At 37.7% G+C, this 27,017-nt stretch overlaps 1 protein-coding gene across 3 annotated transcripts in view; it reads left to right on the top strand.

Moving 5' to 3' along the window:
• Positions 1 to 27,017, top strand: part of SYNE1 (spectrin repeat containing nuclear envelope protein 1) — a 391,665-nt gene that overhangs the window by 320,273 nt on the left and 44,375 nt on the right. The window contains exons 122-124 of one of the 3 annotated variants that reach the window (XM_021716025.1): positions 1,218 to 1,373; positions 9,217 to 9,375; positions 12,088 to 12,254. In XM_021716025.1, coding sequence (XP_021571700.1) covers positions 1,218 to 1,373; positions 9,217 to 9,375; positions 12,088 to 12,254 — 482 coding nt within the window. Of the gene's footprint in view, positions 1 to 1,217; positions 1,374 to 5,140; positions 5,280 to 9,216; positions 9,376 to 12,087; positions 12,255 to 20,165; positions 20,339 to 27,017 lie in introns of those variants that run through there. The other 2 variants (XM_021716027.1, XM_021716026.1) reach the window with 2 other exon arrangements.

Here is a 27,017-nt window from a genome sequence, read left to right as displayed (position 1 = left end):
AAAGGTTGCTGCCCATTGACAATGCACTTGGTCACCCAAGAGCACTGAGAGAAATATACAAGGAGAATAATGTTGTTTTCATGCTTGCTAACTCAACATCCAATCTGCAACTCATGGATTAAGGAGTAGTTTTGACTTTCAAGTTCAAATATTTAAGAAATTCATATTTTAGGCTACAACTGCCATAAATAGTGATTCCTCTAGTGGATCTGGACACAGTAAATGAAAACCTTTTGAAAAGGATTCACCATTCTAGATGTCATTAAGAACATTTGTGACTCAGGGGAGGAGGCAAAAATATCAGCTTTAACAGTAGTTTTGAAGAAGTTGATTCCAATCTTTATGGGTGACTTTGAAACGTTTAAGACTTCAGTGGAGAAAGTGACAGAAATAACATGATAACTAGAATTAGAAGTGGAGCCTGAAAATGGGACTGAATTGCTGCAATCTTGTGATAAAACTTAAATGAAAAGTTACTTCTTGTGGATGAGAAGAGAAGGTCGTCTCTTGAAGTCAAAATTACTGGTGAAGATGCTGAGAACATTGCCAAAATGACAAGAGAGGATTTAGAATATTACATAAACTTAGTTTATAAAGCAGTGGCAAGGTTGGAAGAGACTGACTCTAATTTTGAAAGAAGCTATGTAGGTAGAATGCTTTTAAGTAGCCTGGCTTAACACAGTGACATCTCTCATGAAGGGAAGAACATACTGATGTGACAAACTTGACTGTGTTATTTCAAGAAATTGCCACCGCCACCCTGGTCATCAGTCATCACTCTAATCAGTCAGCAGCCATCAAAATCGAGACAAGACCCTCCACCAGCAAAAAGATTAAGATTTGCTGAAGGCGCAAAGGATCAATACCATTTTTTAGCAATAAAGTGTTTTTATATTAATGTAGGTATTTTTTAAAAAGATGTAATGCTATTGCACAACTAATTGACTATAGTTTAGTTAAACATAACTTTTATATGCACCAAGAAACCACAAAAATGGTGTGACTTCTTTTATTTCAATACACTGTTACAGTGATCTGGGACTAAACCTGTAGTATCTCCAAGGTATGCATGTAGATTCTCTCTGTGATGTTTAACTAGAATGGATGGAAGTTGCATCAAAAGGAGATTCAAAAATACTTCAGAAATCATTGACAGTAGATGTCCGTGGATATTCAAGTTGTGTGTTTGTTTGTTTGTTTGCTTGTTTTTAATTTAGGAATTAGAAAATGCAGTTGGGAGCTGGACAGATGACCTGACACAGTTGACCCTGCTGAAGGACACCCTCTCTGCATACATCAGTGCCGACGATATCTCCATCCTTAATGAACGCATTGAGCTTCTACAAAGGCAGTGGGAAGAACTATGCCACCAGGTAAGAGAAGTCCTAAAAATGAAATGTTCTCATAATGATGGAAAATGGGACAATAAATCAGAATGTTAAATGCTTGACCCGCACTTGGACCGGTCCCATAAATCAGAGTATGAACAAAGGAAGAACCATATCATTATTACCAGAATGTTTTAAATGAATGCAACTATATTTTAACATTGTATTTTAGATCTGCGCAAAGAGGTTCTCTTCCTTTCACTTTCACTGACTGACATAATATTTTTAAGAAGAAGCACAATGTTGTGCTTCACAAATGTGGTTTTTGCTAGGTAGAGATGCCTTTTTTTTTTTTTTAGTCTCACTCTGTCACCCAGGCTGGAGTGCAGTGGCATGCTTATGGCCACTGCAACCTTGAACTGCAGGGCTTAGGCAGTCCTTCCACCTCAGCCTTTCAAATAGCTGGAACTACAGGCGTGGGCTACCATACCCGGCTCATTTTTTGATTTATTGTAGAGACAAGGTCTCACCAAGTTGCCCAGGCTTGTCTCAAACCCTTGGGCTCAGGCAATCCTCTCGCTTTGGCCTCGCAAAGTGCTGGGATTACAGGCTGAGCCACCTTGTCTGGCCTGATAGAGATACTTTAGATGTATGTAAAACCTTTGTTGTATTTGCAGTTTTAGTTAAAAATGTCGAGTTGGTTTTGTACATGGAACATTTATTTTTACTCTTGATTTATTACAGTTGTTTCCTAGGAATTCATTGGCATATAGCATTTTTAGTTATAGTTTATTTGTTAAGTACCCTTCTATGTGCACAGTACCTTAAAGAGATGCTAAATTGAGTTTTGAGTTAAAAATAAAGGAGAGAGACTAGTGGAAAGGCCTTGAGAAGATCTTCTTAGGCAAAGAGAACTAACAGACTAAAAGGCTCACAGTAGCTGGGCATGCCCATAGTTCCAGCATGTTTGGAGTCTGAGGTGGGAGGATTACTTGAGCCCAGAAGTTTGATATCAGCCTGGGCAAAACATAGCAAAACCTCATCTCTACAAAGAATCAAAAAATTAGCCAAGCATGGTGACTGCAGTCCCATCTACTCAGGATGCTGAGATGGAGGGATCACCTGAGCCCAGGAGGTCAAGGCTGCTGTGAGCCATGATTGTCATGGTTATGTCACTGCACTCCAGCCTGGGCAACAGAGTGAGGTCTTCACTTGAAAAAAAAAGAGACTCACAATGAGGAACAGGTGGCTACCTGCGTGCCTGGAGGTCATTTTCTCTAGGAATGAGGGGTCATCTCTGTCTTGTTACTTCTGTGCCCTGAGTGCCCTCCCTGGCACATTATAGGCTGTAATACATATTTGTTAAATGGGTCGGTCATATTGATTATTGCGAATTAATAAATTGTAGTGTGTTCCTACCATCATTTTACAATTGAGCTGAGACTAAAATCAATCTAAGAGAATGTATACAGTTAAGGAAAAAACCAAGTATAACCAGGTTAAAAAAAAAGTATAAAAAAGTATGAAGATGTAAGCAAGCTAAGAACAGTGTGGATTTCAGAGTATAGAGGAAATATTTCTTGCAATGGATAAATCTTGAATTGAGCACTTTGAAGGGGAGTGGAGGAGACTGACTGAGGGAAGGGAATCAATGGAGGTGCTGACAGGGTTGCAGCTGGAGCAGAGGGCTGGGCTGGGGAGAAACAGTTGTGGTAGGACTAGGGGAGGGGTTGGTGAAAGGGGCCTCTTAGGCCCACCTAACCTTACGCCTGTATGCCCCTGCTCCCCTGGAATCACCTTTCCTTCCCATCCTCCCCACTTTTCTGACTTTAGGATGCTTAACCTCACACTTCAGGAACTATTAAACAGAGTTGAAGAGACTCAGAGCCTTTTGATTTATTTGACATCAGCAAGAAATATGTTCTTAGGAAAATGTCTGTTTAGACTAAAACCCAGGTGTTTCTCAGACCATGGACCAAAGGAAAACTCCAGAGCACACTTGGTAGATGTGTGAGCAGCTTCCTTGAATATATACTTATAAAAGGGGGACACAGAAAAGATGACGTTCACCAACATGTTAATGATTTGTGTTCCAAATAACTTTAGCTACCTTCACAGTGTTCCAACTTCTTAGTGACCACAACGAGACTCTTACATGGAGTTATTCATGGAGGGTGATGATATTCATTACAACTTTACTCTTTTCTGAATTCTTCCAACTGAAAGCAATGCATTATCATACGTTAAATTATCCTATAATTTTATAATGTAAAGAACTTATGAGCAGGGCTCGGTGGCTCAGCCTGTAATCTTGCACTTTGAGAGGCTAAGGTGAGTGAATTGCCTGAGCCTGTGGGTTCGAGACCTGCCTGGGCAACTTGGTGAGACCTCATCTCTACAATAAATTAAAAAATTAGCCAGGCATGGTAGTGCGCGCCTGTAGTTCCAGCTACTTGAAAAGCTGAGACAGAAGAATCTCTGGAGCCCAGCCGGTCGAGGCTACAGTGGCTGGGAGTGGCCACTGCACTCCAGTCTGGGCAACAGAGTGAGACTCCAACTCAAAAAATAGATAAATAAATAAATAAACAAACAAGCAAAAAAAAACCGAACCAAACAAACAAACAAAAAAGAACTTATGACATATCATATAAGTGAATGTATTTGGTGGGTACAAATAATGGAAATTATCACCCCGATGTTCAGTTACCTTTGTGAACCTATCCATTTGGGTTTTTTATTTTAAAAAATCTAGCACTACTTGCTGTCTTAATTTTTTTTTTTTAGCATATTAGATGAAGCGGCTTAGACCAGATCCATTTCTTTAGCAATGGATGTCTGCAAAGGCCCTTGGAGAGATAATGCTTTAGAAATTGGCTCCTAGTTCCTCCCCAAAACTGCCATGAACTTCCCTACCTCATGACCTTGGCCATGCCACTCTTTCTGCTTACACCATTTTCTTTCACATCCCACAGCCCCCAAGATGTGGTTTATGAAATGTTCAACCCTCAGTATGTTCTTCGTCCTCTGAACTTTCATTTCCTGTTTTGTTGTGCTGTAACGTGACATTGGATTGTTCTCCCCACCTTTTTTTAAATGTTTGCCACTCAATTCCAAAAATACGAGACCCTCTATATGCAAAGACCATTTCTTTGTATCTCCAGTGCCTAGAGTAGCTACATGTTCATTATGTATAATGGTTAATAATTAAGCCAAGACTTTAGGGCATTTGCTTTATTGCTTTGTATTTATATTTCTCTAAGTGTAAAATAATGACAAGATTTTGAATATTTTGGAGGTTGAGATTATGGTTATGCAGCACTTTCTGATTTAAGAAAACTGTTGTAGAAAAATGCTGTGGGGTTATTATTGTTGTTGTTGTTGTTAAATTATGCACTCGTATGTTATAAAACTACTCACCAGACTTAGATTTATGTAGGCAACAGTCTGTTTGAAAATACATTTTGAAAGCTTCTGTTGATGATATGATATGCTTGAAGAGATTAGTACCTTGCACCTGTGAGTACCCTAGGGTTAAAAAGAGGAAACCAACTGAATATATAGTTTTTCTAGAAATTTTCTGTATTGAAATGTCTTAAGGCACGAAACTAAAGCATACTTATCTTGTATTTATTCACTCTAAATAAAATTATTTAAGCCAATGAGCGTTTAGTTGTGGGTTAGGTCAAGGTACCAGGATTTAACTCTAAGAAGGGATAAGTATAGATTAGTTTCTAGTTCTTGAGTTATTGTTTCCGGTTAACTTCTGTCAAGTTTTGAAACCACAAAAGGAAATGAGCTTGTGCCTGTGTCTCATTGTAAAAGTCAAAAACTTCAGTTAAACACAGAATTATCCCTACCAAAGAGCAAGTAGTCTCTTCCTATTCCCACCAAAGAAGTTGATGAGAAGTCAGAAATAACTAGGACTATGGATGAAAATGAGGAAGACAGACTGTAAGTAAACATTGCATGGTAGAGTTCATGTACAAAAGGACCCTGCTTTCATGGAGACTCTCCAAATGGTGTGTTGTGCCTGTAGAGAGCTAGCTTATACTTGCTTTTATTTCTGTTTTGGTTTATAGATCTGTGTGTAATTCTAGTTGAAACATAAATATATACTATCATTGTAATTGCCCAATGTTTTTCAAAAGTGTCATGATAAAAAATATTTCAAGTAGAAAAGGATGTATTTCCTGTTCAGCTGCTACATGCTCTGGAGGTTTTACCCAGTACGTCTCAGCTGTTGGCAACACTGTGTATTTGTGCCTTTGAGAAAACATAAGTATGTGCTACGTTGATGAATAATGGAGAGTTTCATCTGAATCCAGAGGAAGAGACTGTAATGTTTACTTATCATAGAGCTTAAATACGAGATTTACAAACCGAAAGAAACATGCCACCCCTTGCAAATGTATATCTTTTGAAAAGCTTTGGTCTGAGTTTACACCCACTGTTTGTAGCCTTGCTGTTTTTTCTTTCAGGTATGGCTCCACAGTAAGTAAATGAAAGCAATATTCCACAATGTGTCATAAACACTAGGGGGTATATATGCAGGCTGCTTTATTGAAATATTGACTACATGAGTGTCAAGGAGAAAAAACTTAAATGATGCCCTGTCATTACATGTATTATAGCAGCAGCACCAGCAGCAACAGCGTGGTAATGGCCAGCATTTGTTAGACCTTTCATACAGACCAGTCGCTTTCTTAAATTATTCTCTTGTTTGCATTGCATTACTGTATCTTGGTACGTAAGACAGCGCCTGGCACCTAGTATACACTTATTCACTACAAACAATAAACATTTGCTTAATGAATTTTGGAGAAAGCATAAGATTAATTTGCAAATGAAGGGAGTAAGTCTTACAGAAACGAGTAACTTTGCCCCGTTCTTATCATTAATAAGTGACGGAGACTGTTTTTGAATCTCAGCCACCTCGGGATATTTCATTATAATATTATATTGCAACTTGTGTGAAAGACTAGAACCCTGCTTCCCCCTGACTCTAAACAAATGCATCAGACTTGCCCAGCTTTCACTCTCCTTGTCTCTGGAATGGGGAAAATACCTATCTCTCAAAGTAAGAGACAATATGCTCAATTATGTGGTCATTCCCCCCTGCAGATATTGGTGAGTAAAGCCCTAGATTTCATTCTTGGCTTATGGTCAAGATTTGGTGAACAAGTGGGTGAAGAACTACTCACAGCAAGACTTGTTCATCTTCGGTCTGTGGGGCAGAAGTTTCTAACCTTTTCTTAGAAAACAGCTACTTTGGGTAGTCCCAGTAATCAAAATATCGTTTCAGCTTGGTTGTCAGCTGAACAGGATTTTAATGACCAGCCAGACTCTTGACTCTGCTGCTCTGTGAATGGAAGAGAGAAAGTCGTGTTCACCAAAGAACCCAAAATCTTAGAGGTCCCAGCAGAAGATGGGAATGCACTCTGCTTTCAGAGCTAGAGAAGAGGGGGGTGCTTGAAGGATTGTGTTCTTTAGCACTGTTTTGGGTACAGCTTAAAGTAGGTGAAAGTTGTCTCTGATATTTTTTAACCTGTGTTTTCTTAGCTATTTCCATTCCTGCCAGTACCCACCCCCAAGTGAGTCCACTGCCCTTTGCTGTTCTGTATTATTCTACCTCAGAAAAAGAAAAGAAAATGGCTAAATCATAAACTGAATTATATTAATACTAATAAGGAAATACTTAGTGGATTCACCAGTGTCACCTAACCCAAAGAAATATTATATTTAAAGATCATTATTATTTCAAAAGAATGAATTTCTAATGGTGGCATTTCAAAATCTGTGGTAGGCTATAGGGCTTACTGTCCAGGCAGCTCACTATGTCCAAGGCTGGCCATAAGATGGTATCCTGGGTTCACAGCCTAATTTTCACCTATTTTCTTAGATATAGAATCACAGATTCTTGGAGTCCAGCTATTTGCCTAATCACTAACAGAGCCAATCCTAGGCAGAATTTATAACTAGAATTGATTAAATTGATAACTAGAAAGTATATAGCACCTTAAAAATATTTTATTTTTGTCTTAAAAATGAAATTTGTTTAAAGTACATAAAAGAGTAAATAGATTGATAAAGGAATATATTTATTAAAGCAAAATGTAGCAAAATATTAAGTTTATAGTCTAGAGAGTATGTCGTGGGTGCTTACCATACAATTCTTTCAGCCTTTCTGTGCTTCAAATTTTTAGTAATGAACTATCAGAAGAAAGATAAATTGATAGGGACATTAATGCAATGAAATCATTAGTGGAATGGCTAGTATTATGAACTGAACTGTGTGGGAGAGCATCTTTAAATTTTTTCTTACCACTCTAGTCATATTCCATTCTGTTAACATGTGTTTTAGCTCAACTAAAAACATTCCTTAGTATCTCAACCAGCACTGCAAAAACAAGAGTACTGTGTTATAAAGTCAGAAAATTTTAGAATTCTGGAAAAGATCATTCTAGACCTAGAAGTCTGAAAAAAACAGTCCCATTGTATATATAATATTTAAGAAACTTGTAACATGATATTAAAAAGACAACCCAATTAAAAAGTGGACAGAGGATCTGACTGTATACGCCTCCAAAGAAGACATACATATGGCCAAAAAACATGAAAAGATTTTCAACATTATTAGCCATTAGGGAAGTGCAAATCAAATCTTCACATTCACTAGAATGCTATTATCAAAAGTGTTAGTGAAGATGTAGAGAAATTGGAGCCTTACTGCTGATTGGGAATGTAAAATGATGCAGCAACTTTGGAAAACAATCTGTAGTGTTACCATATGGCCCAGCAATTCTCCTCCTAGGTGTCTACCCAAGAGAAGTGAAAAATGTGTCCACACAAACACTTGTGCACAAATGTTTATAAAAGCATTATTCATAACAGACAAAAAAGCAAAATAGACAGATGAACTGATTTAAAAAATTGATATATCCACACAGAGGAATAGAGTCAGCAGTAAAAAGCAATGAAGTATTAATACATGCTACAACATGGAGGAATCTTTAAAATATGCCAAATGAAAGCAGCCAGTCATAAAAGACCACATGTTGCATGATGTCATTTATATGAAATGTCCAGAATAGACAAATCCATAGAGACAGAAAACAGTTTAGAACTGGAGGTGAGTGGGCAGAAGCAGAAGAATGATTGCTTATGGCTCCAGGGTTTTGCTGTGTATGTGTGATGAAAATATTCTAATACAGTGATGATGACTGCACAACTCTGTTAATATGCTAAAAACCACTGAATTGTACACATTCAGCAGGGGATTGTGTAGTATGTAAATTATATCTCAATAAAACTATTAAGCAAAAAGAAAGAAGGAAAGGAAACAAAAATGAAAACAGAAGATATATAAGGGAACTTGCTTGAAGTAAAATTGTCAGCATGGTCCTGGGCTGCAGGAATTACGTCCTCACTGCAGGTCATCGTCCGTACCCCGCCTCTCCAGATACCTGAGCTCCAACCGTTCTTCCTTCCCCTCTTTCCTTCCTTTCCTCTTCCTTCCCTATTTTCCTTTTTTTCTTAATTTTTTCCTTGTTTCCGTTCCTTTTTTCTTTTTTCTTCTTTCTTTCCTTCTTTCCCTATTTTTTCCTTCTTTTTAAAAGTACATTTACTGATCACATGTCCTGTCTAAACTGATCCAGTTGTGGATTATTCAAAACCTTTAATAAACTAACATGCATGTGATCCTTCAGGAAAGAACTCGGGGCTTCAAATCTCCCATTTGTGTTTGATAGCAAGTCCTGCACTTCAGGAGTCAGTGGGCTAGAGAGGTGTACAGTTATTGCTCGTTTTAGTCCTAGATTACTTGCTAGTTTGCTGAGGGTGTGCACTCCTCTCTGATCCTTTTGCCTGACCTCACATTTTGTACTTTCAGCTCTCCTTAAGGCGGCAGCAAGTAAGTGAGAGATTGAATGAATGGGCTGTCTTCAGTGAAAAGAACAAGGAGCTCTGTGAGTGGTTGACTCAAATGGAAAGCAAAGTTTCTCAGAACGGAGACATTCTCATTGAAGACATGATAGAGAAGCTCAAGAAGGTACGGGGCATGTGGCTACTTTTGTTTTCACTCTTCTTCAGACTTAGGTTTATTTTTGCCAGGGATGGGAGGTGGCATTACACATAATTACTTTGCTGTCAAAGGAGCACTATATTTCAAATGTCTTGCCTTTTGTGTGTGTGTGTCAGTCTCATTCTGTTGCCTAGGTTGGATGGAGTGCAGTTTCACGATCACGGCCACCGCAGCCTCAACCTGTTGGACTCAGGCAATCCATTCACCTCAGTCTTTCAAGTAGCTGGAACCACAGGCACATGCCACCACACCCAACTAATTTTTTAATTTATTGTAGAGTCGAGGTCTCGTCAGGTTGCCCAGACTGGTCTCAAACCTCTGGGCTCATCGCTACTAATCATCTCTACTCATTTTTTCAAAAAGTTGTTTTACACATTCATTTGGATCCAAAACGTTTACTACCATTTAAAAAGTTTATCATGATCTCAATGTTGTTTCCATATTGTTTTTGAACTGTTAATCATTTTAGTATACTTTTAGTTTGTGTTTCTCATTGGCATATATCACCATCAAATGTATAATATATGTTTTGTATTTACTTGTTCATTGTCCAATTAGAAGCTCCATTGGTCTATCAGGTATATTGTAGCATGGGTGGACCTTGTCTATTTTGTTCATTGCTATGTCCCCTGCACCCAAAGCAAATCTAAGTTCTCATAAGCACTCAATAAGTACTTACTGAATCAATGAATTACAGTTTCATTCATTCTGAAAAGAAATATAAATGATGATTAGGAAAAAGTATCTTTCTCCATATATACACAGAGAGAAAAAAATAAAACATCCAACACCAACATGTAATAGTAATAACATTATAGAAATGTATAGATTCTGTGGATAAACATTGCTTATTTGATAGTGCAAACTTTTAAAATCTGGACCGAGATGATATAGTCTTCATTTCAGCATCTGCCAACAGTTGCACTTTGCTAATTGCTGGGTGTCAGAGAATTCTATAAGAGACATAATTAATGCACTATAAGTATTAGAGAAAATTTTGCTATAAGATAAATTTTGGTTAAGTTTGGCTGTATTATCATTGCTTTACATCATGAAATTTAGGATGCATATTTTGGGAGCGCAGAGAAAATATTATCTTTTGCACAGCTTAAAACCATAATTTGAAATTTAGAAAAACTTTAGTTTTTTATATAGCTTTGTTACATTATTTGGCACAGTGTTAGAAATGCTCTTTAAAATATTACTGTACTACTTTGTATATAAAATAAGTCATGAGATTTTTATTTTAAAAGGTCATTGTGAGCATATCTCTTTTTTAAAGGAAAATCACATCAAGATTTGGTAATTTTGACGACATAGAAAAAAACAATTGATAAAAAAATCAAAGCCAAGATATTGGTGTCTACTGGTATAAACACTCAAAAATTGTTTCATTTTAAAGACAGTCCAAGAGAACTATTCTACTATAAATAATTTTCAAGGCTTAGAGTAATTCCTTTGCAATAAAAATTTCTCTGTAAAATCATCTCAGATGTGCGATGAAATATTATGACTATCAATGTCTTGGATTTTGAATCCCATTATGTAGAAATAACATAAAAAGGAGGGTGAGCAGGCATGAAGAGAACATGCAACACTGGAATGGAATAAAATTTCACTGGTCCTCTCATTGCTTTGGGGCCCTTTTTGCTTAGGTAAACGACTTGGGAGTGTAGTCCTGCTACTACACTAGATTTAGAGGAAGAGAAGGTTAAAATATTCGTACTTATGTTAGACTTGTCTTCAGATATTATTTTGCTGAGAAAATATATGCTGCATATCAAGAACTTAAGCCAAAAATAAAAAGTTTGAGCCTAAAGTTTGGATCCTGTCACTACAGCAAGAGAGTGAGTAAAGGGTCATTGAGGATGGCGGTGGAAGGTGAAGCTGTCCTTTCATCATTGCTTAAATTAAGTCATATCATTTGGTGCCCATCTCTTGCAAAGAGACTACATGAAGTGTCCTCTTTAACCAAAACAATCTTTAAAAGAAGCTAGCACAGAAACTGGGTAAATCAAGAAAGTTTAAGGCCCATTGATTCTCTACAATTAATGATTATTATTCTTGAGCGTTAATGCGTCATTGATTTATGCATTGCCAAACATTGGTGTTGTACAGAGGAGAATTCTTTAACATGAAGAAGCCCTTATAAGATATTCTGCACAAATGACATAATTGGCTCAACACATATACGTCTTTACATAATACATATATGTTAATTGTACGTATATATGCACATTTATATATACATGTGTGTACATCTTATAAACCTCTTGTCAACTATTTATATGAGAATTTGTTCTAAAGATAACATCAGTTTAGTGATTAGTGCACTGAGGTATAAATCCTAGTGTTAAAGTCCTTCAGATTTTGCCTTTTATTATTTATATATATATACTCACTTCTGTTATTTTTAATGCTCATTTTAAGCAAAAAGAAAGCACTCTCATTTCCTTCAAGAATATCTATATAAAAAAATTAATTCCAACTCTGCATATATACTGCAAATAATAGGTACTACTAACTCTTGTGCACACGGACTGATGTTCACATGATTTTCCTCATGCCTGAACTATTTCCAAGCAGTAGAAAACTGTAATTATCATGTTTCTAGTAGAGCCAGGCTGAATGCATTAAGAATATGCTTTCTGACCTCTGTGATTGCTATTTGTTACACAGGATTATCAAGAGGAAATTGCTATTGCCCAAGAGAACAAAATACAGCTTCAACAAATGGGAGAGCGACTTGCTAGAGCCAGCCATGAAAGCAAAGCTTCTGAGATTGAATACAAGCTTGGAAAGGTCAATGACCGGTGGCAGCATCTCCTGGATCTCATTGCAGCCAGGTAAGGAGGACTTGAGTCCACAGGACATGTATAGGCCATGTTTCAAGGTCTTTCAGTCCACTATTCAACCAAAGATAACCCAATGCATTACTTTCTCCTCCTGGGGTCTCCCGCCATTTTGAAAAATGTTCGTTCTGTTCTCATAAATGGCACTTCCATTATCTTGAAAATTCTCCTCTCACTTCATAAATCTAATGTTTTCATGTAGCTGAGAGCGAGAGAGGCAGAGAGGCAGAGCCATTTCCAAACAAAATCCATTCCCAAGGGAAAATTCATTATTTCTGGATTTCATGGATATTCAACCTCCTTTTCAGAAGAAAGAGAAATTGCTGGTCAGTATTTGTGGAAGGTGTTTTTGTCTGCAATAGCAAATATATATGATATATAATCAAATCCCTGCTATATTTTTGTTTAGCAAGGTGTGGAAACAAATCTGATTATTGCCCTCCAGTCAGTTGTACAAATTGATTGCTACATTATTGTAATCTTGTGTCCAGCTTTCCTGAGAGCTATAAGCATTTGTTTCATATCCAAGAGGACTATTACATTCAATTCCTGTTGCAGAAGAGCAGGATGAGTAAAAGGGGAAAATGTGAAAAAGAAAAGAAATATATGAGAGTTTTTGCCAACAACATAAAGTCTGATATCATGTGCTAAGTTATTTGACATAAAAAGAGGGAATGACCAAGGAGATGCTTTATTTTAGGTGAACTTTGCTTCCTGTGAGAATGTAGGCACCCTGAGGTCAGGTAGCTTTCTCCATTGTAATCACTATATCTCACGAGCACCAAGAGCAGTGTGTAGGTAATGCGCTTAATAAATATTTCAATGAATAAATGAATGAATTCTTGTATTTTGGAGTAGATGTTCTTGTGTGAGTTGGAATGTTACAAATGCTGCTGACTCAGCCATATGGGGGCTTTCCCACAATGTGCTTTTAAAATATGTATGACTTTCCTTAGCCATACTGCATAAAAGTGAACATGAAATAATATCCTTTGCATACTCTGTGCCCACTAAGGCTGCATATGAGCACAACAATTCTGTATGCTGATTTTGAAAACATTTCCTATTTTTTTTCTATAAGAGAGTTTACAAAAAGTGTCTGATTCTGGCCAGGCATGGTGGCTCATGCCTATAATTCCAGCACTTTGGAAGACCAAGGCAAGAGGATTACCTAAGCCTACGGGTTCGAGACCAGCCTGGGCAACTTGGCAAGGCATTATTGCTACAATAGATCAAAAAATTAGCCAGATGTGGTGGCACATGCCTGTAGTTCCAGCTACTTGGAAGGCTGAGGTGGAAGGATCACCTGAGCCCAGCAGGTCGAGGCTGCAGTGGTTGTGAGCGTGCCACTGCACTCCAGCCTGGGTAACAGAGTGAGACTCTGACCAAAAAAAAAAAAAAAAAAAAAGTGTCTGACTCAAAGGGGTGATATTGTCATTTATTCTAGTGATAATGAAAAAATGGAGTAAGGTATATCAACTTTTAAAATATTTAATTATAGCATTGTCATAGCTGATATTTACTGACCACTTCATTGGTCAGTAAATAATAATATAAAAAACCAAAACCCTAAAACTACTTACACCACTGAGCTGGCATATTGAGCCCAAGAAGACCAAGAAGAAAAGAAATGGCTCCTGCAGCTACTACCATTTTATGTCCTTGTGGACTTTTATTTGTTCTATTGGGGTGATTTGGTATACTTGGTCCAATGCTACAGGTTCTGCATGTATCTTCTCATGTGTTGTTTGCAGTGCCCTTTGAGGTGGGCGTTACTAACATACCCTTTTTGCAGACACAAAGACTGAGGCTTAGGCTAGTCCATGGTCACATGCATGTCGCGTGGCAGAGCCTGCACTCTGACTCCAAAGTCCATGCTCTGGAGAACTGAGCTCTCCTGCCATGTGTGACTTCCTTTTTCCTTGTTAGAGAAAATATAGTTAAATGGAAGATAGGTTGTATTATTGATCTTGACAATCTAATTTCTCAATCCTTTGTGTGTAAAGTGTTTACAATATGATAGCGACTGTGAGAGATCCCTTTCTTCAAGAAGTTCGAGATGGGAATATAGGCAGCAAAGAAATTGGGTACAACGATGTGCTAGGTGCGTGCTCTGGGGAAGGGAAGAGATGAAAACAACATTTTAGCTTAAATTACTCAAAATATTTTGACAAATGTGTGTTTTAAAATCTCAGTTCCATATTCAGTCCCACTTCTCAGTCACTAAAATGATAACAAAATCTTGTTTCAGAAGAAATAGAAACCCTTTGTGCTATAAATATCCTTCTTAGGAAAATTGTCTGCTTGGTAAACACTCCCAGAATTTTTTTTTTTTTTTTTGGTCAAATTACAACTCATAGCCACGTGCAGTGGCTCACATCTGTAATCCCAGCACTTTGGGAGATAGAGGTGAGAGGGTTGCCTGAGTCCAGGGGTTCACGACCAACCTGGACAACTTGGTGAGACCTCGTCTCTACAATAAATCAAAAAATTAGCCAGGCGTGGTGGTGCATGCCTATAGTCCTAGCTACTTGGGAGGCTGAGGTGGAAGGATTATCTGAGCCCAGGTCAAGGCCAAGGTGGCCATGATCCTGCCACTGCATTCCAGCCTGGATGAGAGAGTGAAACTCCTACTCAAAAAAGCAAAACAACACAAAAATTATGACTCATGAATTGATTGATATATCCATGTAACACAGTTAAACTAGTTAATACTTTTTTCTAACTTTTAGTGTCACAGGGGTGTGGAGAATAGGAATGCATCATGCCAAAGATATTTTAAATTAAATGTAATATAATTTAGTTGTGAACAACTAAATTTAGTGTATGCCCAGTCTATATTGCAGCAAACAAGTTTGGTGATTTCTCCTTGAATCCATATTTATTTAGAGCATTTTAGTCTGGCTGTTTAGGTGAGAATTTTCTAGATATTATTTTGATTACTTTCTGAAAGGACACATTAATAAATCTGAATTCATCATATATGTACAATGTACTCATGCTTTGCACTCTAGTCCCTTGTGTGATTCTCATGAATGTTTCCATTTACATTGAATCTCATCGTACACAGATGTAATTCCTGTAAGAGATCTTTGTGTATATGTTGCCTCCTTCCAAATCAGACCAGTTGACTCCAGATTAAGTTGTCCTGGAGTTTAATGCCACATTGGATTCACAGTCTTCCTTGTAGTCTCTCCCGAAAGACACTCGGCCATCATGTTCGCATTCCGTTTCTTTGTTTATTGGTGCTTCCTTAGTGCACAGACTGGATGAATACCTCCCACACCCATCTTCAGCTGTGAACTGCCAACTGAAATTTTAAGTTTCTATGATTCAGTCCCCATCACCACTCTTTCCTCTTCCAACTTTTCACACTGATTCACTGCAGCAGACCATAACCTAGTGTATGCCTTGTGATATTTCTGTGCTGTTTTGGTGCTCTTTGGAGAATTTTTGAAGATGATCATAAGTTCAGGTGAACATCTCAGCTAATCAAAGCATGAACTAATTTTGTATCACAGAAGCAAATAAAAAAGAAATAAGATGAAACACTGATAACAAACCTATTACATACATAAAATGGATAATTTAGAGTCAACTTCATGTCACCATTGGTTCACTTATACAGTTCTGAGTACGAAATATATGTGCTTTGTGTTGAGTTTTTAAACTATGTTGTCAACCTTTGTCAGTTTTTTTAGGGCAACAAAACTTACTTAGTTACTTTTAGGGCTCAGTGAATAAACCTTTCCATATTGTTATGATATGCTCTCTCCAGTGCAGCAGTTACTAGCTATCAGTAGCTGTTTCAATTCACTGAAATTGAACAAAATTAATTTGCACTTTAACTTTAGTTACAGTCAGTTGCATAGACTATATTTTAAGTGCTTAATAACCACAGGAGGATAGTGGCTTCCTTATTGAACACTGCAGATACATAACATTTTTATCATCTCAGAAAGTTCTATTGTTCAGCACTGTCCCAGACAATTAAAAGCTTTTCTGAGCTCTTGGCTTTCATTAGAGTCAATAAGAAACTGAGATTGGTGAAGCATCATTCTGATTTCTGTAAAACTGCCTTTGAGGAAACTTGCTCTTGTATTGTCAATGAGCCCAATACAAAAACCCACCTAGCAATTTCTCTAGAGTTCAGGACTAACAGGAAGTCTGTCTTTTAGCGTAGCTCTTCATTGTTCCATATAAGAGACAATTATTTGACATTTCCCATCTTAGTGTCTAGGAAGATCTGATTCAGTTTGTTCCGTTGTAATAGCTTTCTCTTTTTTGGTTAACTGGACCTTCTAATAAAGTAAATTCCTCTTCTCTCTACTAAACGTAAGTCTCCATCACCAAAACAAAATCATGCTGAAGTTATTTGGCTCTTTTCCTTTTTTTATAACAATTTTATTGAGCTATAATTCATATGCCATATAACTCATGTATCTAGTGTGTAATTCAGTGATTTTTAGTATATTTACAGAGGTGTGCATCTGTTACCACGATCAATTTTAAAACATTTCCATCACCCCCAATTGAAAATTCTGTTAACTGCTCAGTCACTCATTTTGTTTTGGTTTTTTATTCCGTCTGCCCTCCCCTACTTCCACTCATCCTAGGAAACCACCAATCAACTTTGTGTCTCTATATATTTACCTAACCTGGATAATTCATTTACATGCATGATACAATGTGTGATCTTTTGTGACTGGTTATTTTTAAAGGTAGAGTAAAAACAAACAATTTAATTTTTTAAAAAAAAATTATTGAACACACACTATATACAAAAGCTTTGTGCTGTTACTATAGGGCAGAAGTTGGCGAACATTTTCTGTTGCAGACCAGATAGCAAATATTTTCAGCTTTGGGGGCCAAATAGTCTCTTGCAACCACTCTTCCATTTCACAGTGAAGCAGCCATGGACAATATGTAAATAGAAAACCATGGCTGTGTTCCAATGAAACTGTATTTACCAAAACAGGTGGCCAGCCATAGTTTGCTAACACTTGCTCTGGGGATGTAAAGATGAAAGAGAAAATGGTAAGACAAGTTCACAAATGGATCCTCCCTCGGGACCTTTTCCTTTCTATTATCTCACCCCGGGCACTCTCTGCCCACCCCGGCCTGTTCTTCATGGTCTTCCTTTTCTCTGGAGTAGATCAAATTCCTCTCACTTGTTTAATGAACTTTCTGGGCTTCTTCTTCATAGCATATTTCTGAACCGTGTGGTATCGTGTGTGATCAGTTGTTTAAAATCAGTTTTCTTTACTAAAATGTATCTAACCTGTTCCACTATAGTAATCCCAGTACTTAGCCTAGTTCTTTGCACAGTTCTTTCCTTCAGTATTTGTTGAGTTTCTCAGATCTAAGACACAGTGTGATGAGTGCCATACATATATTTGAGAATTAAACAGAGCATGGACTTCCAGCTCCACTGCCCATGTTTCTGCTTCACCCCGTTGTGTACCTTCTCAGTACCTCGGTTACCACGCATGTCAAATGGGGATAATAATAGTAGGTAACTCACAAGGTTATTAGAAGGATTACATGAGATTGGACCTGTAAACCACATAACACCAACTGTGCTCAGAGAGGCTCAACTCTCATCCCAGAGAGAGTTTAAAGACTGTGTCGGTAACTGCATATGCAGTCCAAGGAAAGTTTGGGAATTTTGTAGGAGTTGCTCTCAGGAGGAGTTTCAGCCTCAAGGGTGTTCTGCCCACACTGGAGGTCAAAGGAGACTTAATTCTTGGAATTTATGACTAGTGTTACCTAAGGGTGGTCAAGTCAGACAGTGCCTGGTGAGAATCAGGAATGCATCAATGTAGCAATCAGGGAAACAGCACAGAACTAACCAAGAGTTCTGAGTTTTGATTATCTGCTTCTGACTGTGTGACCTAGGGCTTGCTGAATAACTTCTCTGAGCCCCAGATGGCTCATTTTCAAAATGTTCATTAAACTAACTGCACATCTCCAAAAGAAAATGCAGGGGCAAGGACAGTATATACTAGAAACCCAATATATGCCAAGCTTGTTCTTTTAGATAGCTACAGAGTATTCCATAGTACAAATAGGCTATTATTTATCCAGTATTTTCTCTATTGGTGAACATTGTTATTACTGCCATTTTTACTATTACAATGTGTCTTTAAATCTTTGCCTTGCCTATTTCGTTCACTGAAATAAATATATTGTATTAACAATGAGCATCAAAAAAATGAAAGATGTTTGACACCATAAGGAAAACTAAATAAAATGAAAGGAATTAACAATGGAAATTATGACAATAATGTTTTTTGAGGATCTCAAGTTTTTAAAGATGTGAGTCATAATCAAGAGAAAAAAAAATTTGTCTACTGTGATGGAATTATGACCAGAATGTTCCTCTAATCAAAGCTTGGATATTTTTATTTCTGATTATTAAAAATAATATATCAGAGCAGTGATTGTTTTATGAAAGAATCCACAAGAAGATATCTTTAAGTACTGAGTTTTCTGGAGTATATTTCTAATATAAAATGTAGATTTATTTCTTTTACAAAGAAAATGCTTTTTTTTAATCAATATTTTTTATTATGGCTTTGTGGGGTACAGTTAAGGGTTAGGTGTACAATTACATTTCATTCAGGCACCCTGTTGATAAGAGGTGTTTCCCCATCCCCAGACAGATATTTGCTACTGTTAATCCCATCCCCCCCATAGTTTCCCAGTACCATCAATCGAAAATGCGTTTTTTACAGTGTTTCTGTTTCAAAAAGTATCCACTCCCATGAGTAGAACCAAATGCTCTTATTTTAGTTACAATTCATCATATAGATTTTTTAAAAAGAACTTAGCAAATATTCATTATTTATTTATTTATAGTTTATTTGTGTGTGTACTTTAATTCAAAAAGGTTTTAACCCGTGGGTTCAAGTCCCGCCTGGGCAGCAAGACCTCATCTCTACAATAAATAAAAAAATTAGCCGGGCGTGGTAGTGCATGCCTGTAATTCCGGCTACTCAGAAGGCTGGGGTGGAAGGATCACCGGAGCCCAGCAGGTCGAGGCTGCAGTGGCCGAGAGCAGCCTCTGCACTCCAGTCTGGGTGACAGAGTGAGACTCCAACTCAAAAAAAAAAAAACAACCAACATTAGTCATATTTTATTGAATTGCCAGTAATTAATAATGTGGAGACTTATTTTCTTTAAAAGTTTAAATTATGAAATTAGTATGTACTTAGTGCAGAACATTTGGAAATTCTTGAAATTCACAAAAGAGTTATCTGAAATCCCACCAAGCAAATAGTTTTTTTAATTAGCTTAAAATGAAGGTTATTTCTGTTGCCTTGTATCATTATTTTTAAGGAACAAAGGTTTTGAATATACAAGGGGAGAATAATTTTTCTTATTATTTTTCAATCTCAAATAGTGTATTCAAGGGCAATAACCACATACTTTTCCCTCCCACCTTCTCAAACAACCCCTAAAACTACTTACACCACTGAGCTGGCATATTGAACCCAAGAAGAAAAGAAATGACTCCTGCAGCTACTGCCATTTTATGTCTCTGTGGAGTTTTGTTTGTTTCCACTGGGGCGATTTGGGTTTTTTTTTTTCCAATTGCCTTCCCAGTGTAACAGACAGCCCACAAGAACAGTTGACAGTCCTTACATAACAGTAGAGCGTCCGAAGCCGGCATTATTTTTGATATCCTTTCTTTAGACCTGTAGCTTCCTCCTCCTGGCAGATTACACTGAGCTTTTTCCCTTCTTACACTCGTGGCCTACATTCCAGGAGATCAAGCCTGGCACATGTTAGTGAATGTAGGTTTTATTTAGAAACATGACCACTTGTCACCGCTCAGTGTCATGTTATTGGGCAGAGACTACCAACATTTGTCTAGAGTGAGCGTTTTCATACTTCTATACACAGACAAGGGGAAACTTTTTAATCCCTACGCAAGGTTTAGCCTTTTGCTCTGCAGAAACTAACTTTTGCAGTGGAAGCTTCATGGTGGTGACAGAGGACCTATGTGCCCTGAGGATGGCAGAAGACGGCTGTGTGGACACAGATCTTCCAGAATGTAACTGCGATATCACAAGGCAGGCATCTCCTTGAGTTTCTTCCATTGTACATAGCTTTCATGTTACGTGGGGTTTATAGAATAGATGCTGGAAGCTTTAGTCCAGAATTATTTTTGCCAGCTTTGGTAGATACAATCGGTGTTAGGAGGTTGTTGGCTATGTGGACTCCTAAGAGTTATTTGTTGCTTTGTTTTCTGGTCCCCCTACTGGGCATACAGAGCTAGATAGAAATGTTAATGGACTTTTTATGAGTCGGTATTCCAGTTGTCTCTGGCCCGTGTGCGTCATACAAGGAGTATGGCTACAGTAGGGAGGCTGAGACACAGGAGAAAGGTCCAGAAAAAGATCCAGTGAGTCCATCATCTGCTATTTAAAGGATGGCCTTCTGATGAAACTCAAATTTAGCCATTACGGGCTCACAGCTTTGTAGTTGAAAACTTTCCCTTTATTAAATAAAAATTATATTTCAGGGGCCTGGAGAATTTTGCATGTGAGAGAAAGTAGCTTCTGTCTGTGCTTGGCAGTAAATTTTGGTTGCTTGACTAATAAAAAACTTATAGAATATATGTGCAAAATATAACAATTTATATCTAAAATAGTAATTTAGTGAATTATACAAATGTGTTGTTCCTGGTATTTTTCGGTTAGAATAAAAATATGACAGAAATTTTTATTTTTAAAAATGTTTTTCTTTTACCATAGCATTCCACCAAATTCTTGCAAATGAATAGGATTCACCAGTGGTACTTTTTGTCCTGTTATATGTAAAATTTAGATTTGTTTTGTTCGGGTTTGTTCAAATTACTTTGAAAGAAAGCAGTGAAATATATTTACATGACATATATGCAGATATATATGTATGTAAGTACGTGTGTGTATATATTCATGTGGCAGTGCTAAGAAGCTAGACGATTGGATTTAATAGTAGAATCCTTCTCAAGAAAGGTCATCTGCCTGTGATACACATGGGACTGTGAAAGGAGAAAGATAAGCTGCAGGGACTTAAAGATTTGTCAGGCTCACTACACTTACCCAGCAAGTTACCTTTGCAAGTATCTATTTTGAATTATAATCCTGGAAGCTACAAAAGGAATGTTGCTTAAATGTCTTACATTGATAGATAAAATATTGTGATACTTCACACAAAGATTTTCTTTAAAGAAACAATGGGGAAAAAATGAGACATTTCTCCTGAAAAAAAGAATGACCCCTGTGCTGCAATTATCAAGTTTAATCAGGAAAGGCAAATACATGGGGGTTTTACTACCTACTCCCCCCAGCTCACATCTGCTCCCCACAACATACACACAATGCATTTTGCTATTTTTATCAAAATATACTTTTTTAAAAATAGGAAAAGAGAACCACTTAAATGTTCACCCCCATTGATTTTACTAAATTTACATATTAGTTCGAAAGAGGAACTTGTCCTTAATGGACTATATGAGCACGAATTTCCATGTCACGATGCCCTTGACATATTGCACAGTAACCACTCTGACTTGGAACTCATTTAATATTATACAAGATATCCTGTAATTTATTGTGCTAGTATAGATAGTCCAATAGAACAATATTTACTTGCATCCTTTTGTGCTTTGGATCTTTTGATCATATTTTTGAGGTATTTTTTGTTTTTTGTTTTTGTTTTTTTATGTCAGATTCTCACTCTTTTGACCAGGCTGGAGTGCAGTGGCACTATCATGGCTCATCGCAGCCTCAACCTCCTGACCATTTTTTTTTTTTGTAGAAATGAGGTCTTTCTTATGTTGCCCAGGCTGGTATGAAACTCTTGGGCATAAGTGATCCTCCTGTCTCAGTCTCCCAAAGTGCTGGGATTAAAGGTGTGAGTCATCACACCTGTCCTGTGAGTTTTGAACCAAGAAAATGAAAATATTTCAGTACTTGACAAATGGGCCATTTGCTAAACCTAGAGAAATAAACTTGAGCATACATTTAACATCAAATAAAAATTTTAAAATTAAAACATATTAATTAAATAAAAATATTTCATAAGTTAAGAATGTTTAGCAGGCATTTAAATAGGGCACAACATAGTGCAAGGTTAGCATGGCTGGGGGAAGGAAACATCTAAATGTGGACATGCCTGGTTCCAGCTTCCAAGAAACTTACCAAAGAGGAGAACAACTCGTGCACATAGAATACAGGGAGTTCAAATGAGGGTAGGAAGGAAATAAGCACTCTCACCTCTAGTTAAACCCTATAATATTATGAGGTTGCTATAAAGCCCCATTCCAAAGTATAGTCAGCATTCAATCCTACCAAATCTGAAGACAGGAAGCTAATCAAGTGGGAGAGGCTGGGAGAGGATGCTCCTACAGGAGTAAAAGTAGGGTGGGCATTTCCCTGCTCCACACCATTCTTCAGTCCTGTTCCAGCAAGTTATCAATTGCAGACTGTCTTCTCAGTCTGGGGTAATACGGCCAAAGCCATGTAACATTCTCTGTTCATGCCAGGGGTGTTCATAGAATGTGCTCCCCAAGTGTTGCATCCAATAGCCATTCTAAAGCTGTCACTTACTAACTGAGACCCAAATTAATTTTGACTTGTATATGAGAGAAATGTGAGTGGATTTTATGTAAAAGTTCTTGGAAATACTGTTCAAGGACAATGCCTTGACGTGTCAGGGCACAGGGTGCAATTTGTATGCAGAAAGCTAACGAGGGAAGTCTTATCTTGAGTGGAATTATAAGTCATGAAAAACATTGCCACATGTTTTCATTCCCTATCATCAGAAGGGTGGAATACAAACAATTTTTCAACACACATTTTGTTTTTCAAAATGGCATAAGGTAATGCACCTACCAGTGCTTTTACACACTGAAAATGCTACTCAAATAGAAATATTATTAATCATATAATTGTTCAAATCTAGCATTATTATTAACAGCTGAAAACCCTAAGAGCACTTGTGTGACAATGCTTTGAGGAAAATGACAAGTAGGAAAAGTGATTGTGTCATCAGAGGACTGTGTTTTCATTTGAGAGAGAAACGTTGATTTATTGAAACTGTAAGAGAAATGATATCAATCTTAAGCAACTAAAATGTCCAAAATACCTTGATTATGAGGCATTTTCTTCAGAAGAGTGACTTGATCAGAGGAGCATACAGGAATGATGTAGCTGAGGCACTAGTAGTTGGCACATGTGGATTGAACCACCCTCAGTTGATTCTGTGCCAGTGCCAGCTTGAGGATCACCTTCTTCAACATCTGAAGGAAATACAGTTGGGACCTGCCTAATGACGCTGAGTATAAATTGTCAGTCTTTGACAACTTTCTATTTCACATCTCTGCCTTTAAATATTTCACATCCCTAGAATCTTAAAGTCACATTGTTCCTGACATTTTTTTCTCAGGAAGATGCCTTTTCAATTGGGCCACGTTGACACCCAAGAAGCTTGAAGGATTTTACTTTCCTACCATTTACCTCTATTATGTGTAGTGCCAATTGGGTGACCACATTTCCTGAACCAAAAGCCAGGATTCATGATCTTCAGGCAGAGCTGAATTTTAAATAAGGTCTAAAGTAGAATATTGATCTTACGCTTATCATGACCATGACCTTTCTTTTTAGAGCAATCTATGTACACTCAGCCATCAGAGGCCCATAGCAGGAGCTCAATAATTGTCTTTTACTTATACTTGATAATTATGAAGTTGAGATATACTACATGTGTCCCAACCAAACTCCTGATCAAACCCTGCCCACACTGAGAAAACTGTTTTCAAAACTAATTTATCTACCTTATTTGTACACGCTTGACCCCTGCCTCCTCTGCATCCTTGCTCCATCATCTATATTCATCTATTATTTCTTTCCTCCTTTCTCATCTGACTTTGACTTTTTTTTGACATGTGTTTCTAACTCTACCTAACAACATTATAAGGCTATGACACATAATAAACTACACTGCCAACACTTTGTGGGGGCGTGGTGGAAGTACTGCTTGAGGCCACGAGTTTGAGACCCGCCTGGACAGCACAGAGAGACCCGTCTGTACAAAAAATATTTAAAAGTTAACCAGGCATGGTAACTTGCACCTGTGCTCCCAGCTATTTAGAAAGCTTAAAAAGGAGGATCATTTGAGCCCAGAGGTTTGCGGCTGCAGTGAACTGTGATAGTGCCGCTGCACTCCAGCCTGGAGCCTTTTTGTTGTAAACAAACAATAAACTACATTAAACAAAATGACACACAAAAAATCAATTTTTTCTTGAACTTTAGAGGTTCCATACCATATTTACTTACCTTGCCTTTCTTAAAGTAATTGCACTTCTTACCATTAGCCTAAATGTGTTCTGTTTTTTATTTCCAGAGATCCCGATGAACTACTTACTTAGGGTCAGAAGACCCCTTCCAATTGCCAGACCATGGGTCCTTATTTTAGGCTTCATCATAGTATACTGCTCTGCACTTGACAAAGTAGACCAGTCATTCCTAAATTTTAGGATGCATAAGTGTCACCTGGATTGCTTGTAAATTTCTTGGCCACACTTCCAGAGGTTCTGATTCAATAAGACTGAATTGGGGTCTACAGTCTGCCTTTTTTTTAATGTAAGTGGGACAGGCAGATCGCCACTCTCAGGCATCCCACAAAGTAGGTGGGTCACCTTAAGGGCAACCTTTACCTGCTCAAAAATTCATCTCACATTAGCAATGAAGATTCGGGCGTCACCCTGAATTGTTATTTTCCCTTACTCATAAGTTTAAAGCATTACAATATGCATTTATATGAGGCCAACCAGTTGAATCTGGTGCAGGTAGCCTTGAGATCACACTTTGATCAACATTTCCTTCTTGAAACTTCCTGCCTTTAACTTTATGCTATACTTTCTTGGGGTGGTAGATCCTGTTGTTGTTGCTGTTTTCTTTCTGATTATTTTTTCTTAGTTTGTGTTCTTCCATCTTTAACTAGCTTTTTCAAATCTATTCTTCTTAGTTCATACCCCTTCAGAATGAGACTCATACATTCACAGGGCTTCAACTCTAAGCTGATGTCATAAACCCCTTCCTCTCTTCTGGACCTTAGAACTCCATTTCTGTATGTTTCTACCTGGTCCCCAGACTCACCATATCCCAAACTTAATGCAGCCTAAATATGTATGCCTACATAATCTGAGGCTGCAGCAGCCAATGAGTCGCCCAGCGGGAAAATGCATCACTTTTAAGTCCTTCTCACACCATGCCAATTTATGAATTTAACAATTCAGTCCCCATCTCTCTTCCCACTTCTTCCCAAGTGCAGACTTTTGGTATAAGCTCTTTGGATGATTCTAATTACCACTTGAACTGATTCCCACAACATCCTCATTTCAAACTTATGTGCTGTGCTCAAAATCAGAACTGATCTTATAATTTCTCTGCTGATAAATCTTGGCAAAGTTTCTATTATCTTGAAAACGACTTACAAACCATTCTCATGTCCCTAAAGGATCTTTTTCATCTGACTCTGGCCTCCCCACCTTCTTATTGCTTACCACTTCATCTCTCTTCTGTGTCTTCTCTTTGTCCTCTCTACCCTCCTTCTCAACAATACTACCACACTGTTTGCTTCCAAAATATTTGCTTTTCTTCTTTCTCTTTCTTAGGGCAGAAGTGTTCTACTTGACTTATTTCCATCTCTTGAGACACAGCTCAAATGTTCTCTCTTCATTTCTCTTTCATCAAAGTCTAAACTCTTCAAAGACAAGGACAAAACTGTAGTTGTCACTGTGTTTCTGTTATCTAGTACTGTGTCTACTTAGCATCATAAATGTTTTGTAGAAGGAATAAAGAACTGGACAGTGGCGAATGAATAAGTAAATGATATATTACCCAAATGTGGCAAGACAGAACTGATCACTCCTTATTTATTAACCAGAGACTGGTTTCATTTCTTTAGTTCTTACCACAGTGGGTTATATTGCATTGTTTACATGTCTAGATTTCCAGTAAGATTGTATATTTCATTAGATAAAAAAATCAAGTTTTATTTGTTTTTATCAGAGTCTCACTCTGTCACCCAGGCTGGAGTGTGATCACGTGATCACAACTACTGCAGCCTCAACCTTCTGGACTCCGGCAATCCTGTGTCAGCCTTCCAAGTAGCTGGAACTACAGGCACACACCCCCATGCCCAGCTAATTTTTTGATTTATCGTAGAGAGGCAATCTCACCAAATTGCCCAGGCTGGTCTCAAACCCCTGGGCTCAGGCAATCCTCTTGCCTCTGCCTCCCGAAGTACTAGGATTACAGTCATGAGCCACCACACCTGGCAAGTCTTAATTATCTTTGTATTCCCAGTGTCTTATACATATGTTCATATGTGATTGTTAGATAAATGACAGTCTAAAGGAAAGCGTGTTTTCCTCTTTCTTGGAGAAAATGAGAAAAGCCTTTTTGTTTTGTTTCATTTGGTGTTTTAAGTATGCTGTGTAGTAAATACTGTACTAAACTAGTCTCCCAAGATAGAAGACAGGTTGGGTACAGACTTCAGATCTACCCTCTGTCACTTATAATCCAACGGGCCCTCAGTCACCCTTCATGTGATCTGTCATTGGTAAAACGCAAATTGCTCTTGCGTGCCTGTGGTATCTCACTGACGGTTTATCATGTGTGCTTTTCTTGTAACTGAGTTTCTGCCCCAAGGATGCTGAAATACAACCCACCCAGACTGAGATTATGTTTAGTCAATATC

This window comes from Carlito syrichta, unplaced genomic scaffold, assembly GCF_000164805.1.
Source record: "Carlito syrichta isolate Samal-C Ts95f unplaced genomic scaffold, Tarsius_syrichta-2.0.1 Scaffold308114, whole genome shotgun sequence".
Lineage (NCBI taxonomy): Eukaryota > Metazoa > Chordata > Mammalia > Primates > Tarsiidae > Carlito > Carlito syrichta.
The sequence above is the reverse complement of the archived record's forward strand: the minus strand, read 5'-3'. Positions and strand labels throughout refer to the sequence as shown.